This window comes from Gavia stellata, chromosome 24, assembly GCF_030936135.1.
Source record: "Gavia stellata isolate bGavSte3 chromosome 24, bGavSte3.hap2, whole genome shotgun sequence".
Lineage (NCBI taxonomy): Eukaryota > Metazoa > Chordata > Aves > Gaviiformes > Gaviidae > Gavia > Gavia stellata.
Window position 1 is genome coordinate 8,807,485 of NC_082617.1, and position 6,534 is coordinate 8,814,018.

The 6,534-nt window shown below is 47.7% G+C and overlaps 1 protein-coding gene across 1 annotated transcript; it reads left to right on the forward strand.

Annotated features, from left to right (window-relative positions):
* Positions 1-510: 510 nt before the first annotated feature.
* On the forward strand, positions 511-4,865 carry GFI1B (growth factor independent 1B transcriptional repressor). Its single transcript, XM_009819384.2, has 6 exons — positions 511-664; positions 2,193-2,339; positions 2,902-3,164; positions 3,435-3,572; positions 4,043-4,208; positions 4,687-4,865. Exons 1-6 carry the CDS (start codon positions 550-552, stop codon positions 4,863-4,865), a joined length of 1,008 nt encoding a protein of 335 aa, XP_009817686.2. The 5' UTR covers positions 511-549.
* The last annotated feature ends 1,669 nt before the right edge of the window (positions 4,866-6,534 follow it).

Sequence of the window (6,534 nt, forward strand, 5' to 3'; positions counted from 1 at the left end):
ATGCACCGTCTCCTGTAGCCAGAGCAGAGAGCTACAGCAGAGAGATTCTGGGTTCTGATGTATCTTTGACACAGACACAGTTTTGGTCTGTAACACAGCATAATTTAAGTATGCCTCTATTTCTCCACCTACAATATAAAGATAGCAGTAATCCTTTGCCTCAACCTAGGGGTAGACTGTGAAGTGTAATTTTTACGGAGCATACTGTAATCTGCAATCCCATCTTCAGTCTGCCATCCCATCTCTACATTCAGTGGCAGACACTGTCTGGCAGTAAGTTTTTTCGCTTAGCCCCCTCCACAGCTATGTGTTTTCTCCAGAGTTGAGATCCATCAAGCACCTAAACCCAAGCAACCACTCTCCCCCCTCTTCAGCTGGGTGGAGGGACCTTTGAGATGAACTCTCTGTCTCCCCAGCAGAAAGGTTTTAATTCTCATCACTGCTGCATACAGAGCTGATGTGCTGGGGAAGCAAACGAGAAATTACCCTGCAAACCGCAGAAATTTACCTGCCGTTTTTCTGTGTTTTTGCCCAGGCAGTGAATGGAAAATGCCACGTTCCTTTTTGGTGAAGAGCAAAAAGGCCCATACCTATCATCAACACCGCTTTGTGGAAGATGACCTGCCTATACTCACATGGGATCCAATAACCTCTCCCTTCAGTGGTGAGTCAATGCATCCACTGGGCTTGTAAAAATACAGCAGGGCAAGTCAATAATTGAGTAGGCAAGCTGAGGGAGTAGGATGAATGAGCTAAAGAGCAACTAAGGGCTTCCACACAGGGATGTCAGTCTGATCCCCCACTCTGTGCCCTCTTTATCTAGGCTAAATCCACACTGTCCCACTGAAACCAAATTTAGATCCTCCCTTTGTTTCCTGCTGGGTTGCTGGGGAGATTCGAGATACAAGATTGCTGTGTGGAGTTGGTCACATTTGGGAAAGATGGCCAACCTCAGGTAACCAACAGTTGGGAAAAGAACATGCACTTGGTTGTCAGTCTTCTACAAACTCACAGCTCTGCCACCTCAATCTGCAGCTTGCTATGTTCACTGCCCACGTTCTCTCTGGACCTACATCTTCTCTAGCTCAGTGTGTTACCACCTCCTCCCGATGATTTGCAAGGAAGGTTACAGCTAGAGTGAAAAGATACTAGTGACATCCTAACACTGACTACGAAAGGAGTCCTACACACTCACAAGTGAAGGGCCAGCTGCTATATACTTTATTACACCAACCAACCCTGCTTCTGCCTATGCCTGCTGTCCTCCCTCTGCTCCTGTTCATGCTTTCCCACAGCCATCCATGCAGTGGCAGGGCCGGTGCAATTATCTTCTTCCTTCAGGCACAATTCAAATTTTCTATTCAAATCTAGGATCAGCTTACCCTTTGTTCTAGCTCTGGCTATCAAATTAGAGTCCAGTTCTATGATAAGTTTGATAAAAAAGAAAGGAGGTGACATTTTAATTTCAATTCGTGCCATCATCCTTTGGCCATTTGTTGTGTCTCTCTGGTGCGCAGGAGGGTTTGGACGACAGATGAATACTGTCTTTCAGCAGCCCGGTCCCATCTCCGGCAGAAAGGAGGCACATGTATTGAACCTCTGTCCATTTTAGATTCTTACTATAAAGTCTACTTCTAACAAGTGCTGGTTGGTGTCTTTAAGGACTGGGACAAGCATGGAGAAATGGGAGTGTGGGCAGGAGGAGACGAGGCTCTCTGGTCACCCTTGCAACTGCGTAAGCAGTTACCTCCCCTCTCTGCTTCCCTACTTGTCTGTCAATAAATTCAGGTTAACAATACCGAACTCTCTTAGGAGAGGGGTGGGGAGGTTAATAAGTTAGTGATTGTTAGTTACCCACACAAATGAAAATGGTTTTAAAAGGGAAATGACTCTTACAGACATGTGGCCTTCTAGGGTTAATCTTCTCTAACTGTATAGGGTATCAAGAGTCCTATCATTTCTTCCTGCCCCCCTCTACCTTGCCTATCTCATCCTGCTTGAAATTTCCCTTTGTCAGCAATGGACAGACCTTGATTGCTGTGCTGATTGCACTACTCTGCACTTAGTCAGGGAATTGCGCATGGGCTCATGTATCCAAGCATGAGTTCATACACAAGTACAAAACCCACCTTAATAAACTCTTCTCTTAACAGCTAGAATAAACTAATTGTGACACTACTGTGTGATTACAGCCATAGGAGACAAGACCCCGGAAGACGTTAAGAAACACAACCTAGAATGTGTCGTTCCAAAACAAGAAAAGGACCCATCTGAACTGAAAGAAGAAAGTGTCCCTGTCCAGTACCTGAGCAGGATGCTGCCCGGCCCTTCAGCTCAAGGTCTGCTACCCAAGGCCACAATTGCAAAAGAGGTCAGGGCTGGGCTGGCTTATGGAGCCCCTACGGCTGGGTCCAGATTTTCAGTAAATGGCAGCTCTTTTTTTGACATCAATGGTCAAACTTGTCCCAGGCAGAGCTCATCAAGAGCATTCTGTATTTCCCTTTATGATTCTGGTCTAGATCAGCATCTCCCTGAAGGATGATGCTGTGATTCCCAATGAATGAGCCTCCAAATCTCAAGGACTAATGCAGCTCTGTGCTATATGGGTTAAGGCAGGTGTCCACATGATGCTTGTTCAAACACCACATGAAGCAGGGCTGGTAGGGGGGTTAATATTCCCTTAGCATCCCCTCTCCCATAAAATCTGTCAGATTGAAATCGAAGTCATAATAAGAACTTTGTATGGGGATCAGGATTTAAATCAAAGAAGGACGAGTTACCAACTGCAACTCCCAAGCTCAGGCAAGATATTAAATGGGGGAATGGTACCTGGGGAACTTTTTTACTGGTGCCCAGCTGCAGGCAATGGCATGACACTCACTTCTCTCTTTCCGTCTCCAGAGATGGCCATCCCAGGTCTGCAGATCAAAGACTGCAGTAACGCAACAAGCACCCCTACCTTCTACAAAACTGGCTTTTCTTGGGATGCTTTCCATTTGCCATATGGCTACCGACAGATGTCTTCCACCATGCAGTCAGCTCTCTTGGAGCACCCAGTTAGCCTGTACGGAAGCCACCTCCTGCCAAGTGCTGACCCCCCCTTGGATTACAGCATGCATTACTCCTCGGACATGGAGACCTACCACTGTGTGAAGTGCAACAAGGTGTGTGTCAGATGAGAACCTCAGGGATGGGGAGGGCCTGGAGTGATTCTCATTGCATATGTCAGTGTTTCACTGGGTTAAACCAAAGTGCAATGCATGCAACTCAAAATGAGTACCTGCTTGTTCTCCTGACTGGGGGACAAGGGTGCTAGGAATGATGCAGTTCACATGGTCCATGAGAGGGAAGAATCAAATAAAGAGAAGAATTGAAAATGGAGATGGAGACATAGCTGCCTCATGTCAAAAAATCACTGGCATTTTGTTTTGCAGGTATTCTCCACTCCCCATGGACTGGAGGTCCATGTCCGAAGGTCTCATAGTGGGACCCGGCCCTTTGCTTGTGAAGTATGTGGCAAAACCTTTGGGCACGCTGTAAGCCTGGAGCAGCACACCCATATTCACTCCCAGGTGGGTAGCATGTTTCCAGAGAACCAGCTCTCCAGCGCTCATTAGTGCTTGGACCTTAGCTGTTGCTTACTCCATCACAGATGAAGTGACGTTTCTTAGGTTACAAACGTGATGGCTTTCCTGTAGCACCCAGTGACAATGATAGGAGCTCTGAAGACCGTGGATCATAGATCTTGGTCTCAGAAATCTCAGACTGTCCTTGAGAATTCCTTGGATGGGCGGGGAGGATCATTGCTACTGGTTCTTCTGTGCCTCGCCTCCTCCTAAAGGGCACAGGAGTTTGGATCACAAGATGTAATCCATTTCCATAAGTAACCCTCCCTGCATTCTCTTTGTACTGCACCTAGCACATCAGTCCATGAGCTGAGGAGATTTGCTTATCAAATCTATTATTCTCAAAGGTTTAACTCTTCAAGCTTTGTCACATGTCTTGCAGCCACAGGCATCCCATGATTTTCTTTCCCTAACAGGAAAGAAGTTTTGAGTGCAAGATGTGTGGGAAGACATTCAAACGTTCCTCCACCCTCTCCACTCATCTGCTGATCCATTCAGACACACGGCCCTATCCCTGCCAATACTGTGGCAAACGCTTCCACCAGAAGTCGGATATGAAGAAACACACTTACATCCACACTGGTGAGAAACCAAATATACACAATAAGCAAATGCAAATTAGAGTCCATCATGTTGATATACATACATAGTCCCCAGACACAGGAATATAGAAACATTGGACTGGGGGTAAGTGTCCAGAGGCACTGGAAAAATCATTCTTCCCTGTGCAGTAAGACAGCAGAAGGTGTAAGCATCACTGAGATGCATGTCCTCCTCTGTGCAACAAGGAGGTGGTTATTGACCAGGCTCTGGTGCATGTCATGGTTATACCCAGCCCTGGATGCAGACAGGGCGTGGGGCACACAGCTGGGGAGAACTGCCTCTGGTTCTTCTCACCCTCTGATGCTGGATCAGAGTGCAGATGCATTAGCAGGACACCGGGGCTGGCAGCAGTCTGATGCCCAAGCATAACCAGTCAGGTCCGAGTCTGCTAAAGGGCATTTCTACCTCCCTTCTCTCATCTGTTGAAGTGTTTCTTACCACCTTCTCTGTCCTGCAGGGGAGAAGCCTCACAAATGCCAGGTATGCGGCAAAGCCTTCAGCCAGAGCTCCAACCTCATCACTCACAGCCGCAAGCACACCGGCTTCAAGCCCTTCAGCTGTGAGCTCTGTGCCAAGGGCTTCCAGCGCAAGGTGGATCTACGGAGGCACCGAGAGACCCAACACAGTCTCAAGTGAGGGGTGGCTCCAGTTCTTTGCTGGAGCTCCCACTGCCAGTGCATGCTCCAGGGAAGACAACCCTCCCCAGCATCTCCATCCAGCATGGGGCTGCCCACCTCATAAAGCTCATATAGCTCCCTACGTTCCCCTGGGGACTGGCAAAGTCATGTCATTGGCTTCGGTGTTCCGGCACCCCAGGGCCTTGCACATCCCAGTAAGTGACAAAGAAACCTGTGGGGACCTCTCACTTTTCAATTACCACAGGTACCAGCCCAGATCTGACATCACCTGCTCAAGTGCAAATCCAGAGGAATTCCTCCAAGATCACTATTACTCTGGATTTACACCACACGCAGAATTCGGTTCATCAGACTGACCAGCAGTGAGGTGGGAACTCCTGGACTAGTGGTAGTAACAATCTGTGCCAAGCTAGTACCGTAACCATGTTCTGCTTTGATGGTTAGGAAGATAAGGCTGGGGCATGCAAATAGACTGCATTCAGTGAGCTGTGTTCAACTTGGACAGGGCTTCTGCAGAGACTTGCCCAGGTCATAAATTCTGGCAACAGACACCTAAAGTAATTTTCCTTCAGCAGAACACTTACTGTGATCGAATGACAAGTTAACTGTGTTGTATTTTTAGCTTGGAGTGGGAGGAAGATACTGAAAAAACAGCTTCTATCCCTAGCTGATAACAGGGGTCTCTAAATGCATTCCTCATACGCACCATACTGCAAAGATCCCTGGGTTAGTGGCAGCCAAGCAAGCTCCGGGACGAGCCACGCCACAGCACTAGGCATAAGCTAATAAGTCCCATGTCTCTGTACCATGCAAGAGAGACTGGCTGCCCTTGGAATCCAGGCTGGTATGTCCCACAATATTTCTCTGCATGCTGGACATACCGGCTTAGAGCTGTCCTGGGCAATCCTGTGTCACTGCGTGGCCAGGAATGGCCCTTGAATATCAATGCCAAGGGCCAGAGTTCTGCTTTCCAGCCACTCTCTTAAAGGAGGAAGTGACCTAGCCTGTACACGTTGCAAAAGATGTGACTACCTTACAAATACTATACAAACAGAGCAGTGGTATTTCCTCCTCCTCCTTCCAGGTCTAGGGGTTGAAGCAAAGCACTGGAACAAGTAAAGAGCCAGTTCCCCTCCAAGCTCTGCTACGTTCTCACTATATAACCTTTGGCAAGTCACTGCACTGGGCTTTTATTTCTCCACCCCTCCTGGTGATGTGGAGTCATTCACTCAGGTTTGTAGAGTCCCTTGAGTTCTTAACAGGAAGGACAAAGTATTATTATAGCATTAAAAAGACAAGTGCTTTCAGTTAACTGGGGCATTGTAGCAGCACACAGCCTGCTCCATAACTACATCCCTGAACACATGGCCTTGGACAATGACGCCGGTGGGAAGTAGCCTGGAGAATGGGCTGTGGTGCTAGCCATTTCACTCTGAATGCTTATGAAGGAAGGCTGCCATCATGGGCAAAGAAGAAACGGTCCAAGTGGAAAATTCATCTATTGCCAGGAGAGAAGAGGTCTGTCCTGCCCTCAGTTACACTGCTGTAAATCCAAAGCCATTCTCGTGACTAAGACCTAAAATGTACTCGCCCCTGTTTTATGCTGTGCCTAAGCTGTTAGCCATTAATATGCATTCTGGAAGCTCAAAACAGAGTCTACTCCGGGC

Excerpts from the sequence above, each read along its gene's own strand:
- GFI1B (XM_009819384.2), top strand. The coding sequence starts at position 550 with ATGCCACGTTCCTTTTTGGTGAAGAGCAAAAAGGCCCATACCTATCAT. Across the intron at positions 3,573-4,042 it reads ACACCCATATTCACTCCCAG|GAAAGAAGTTTTGAGTGCAA; the intron begins GTGGGTAGCATG and ends TTTCCCTAACAG. Across the intron at positions 4,209-4,686 it reads ACACACTTACATCCACACTG|GGGAGAAGCCTCACAAATGC; the intron begins GTGAGAAACCAA and ends TCTGTCCTGCAG.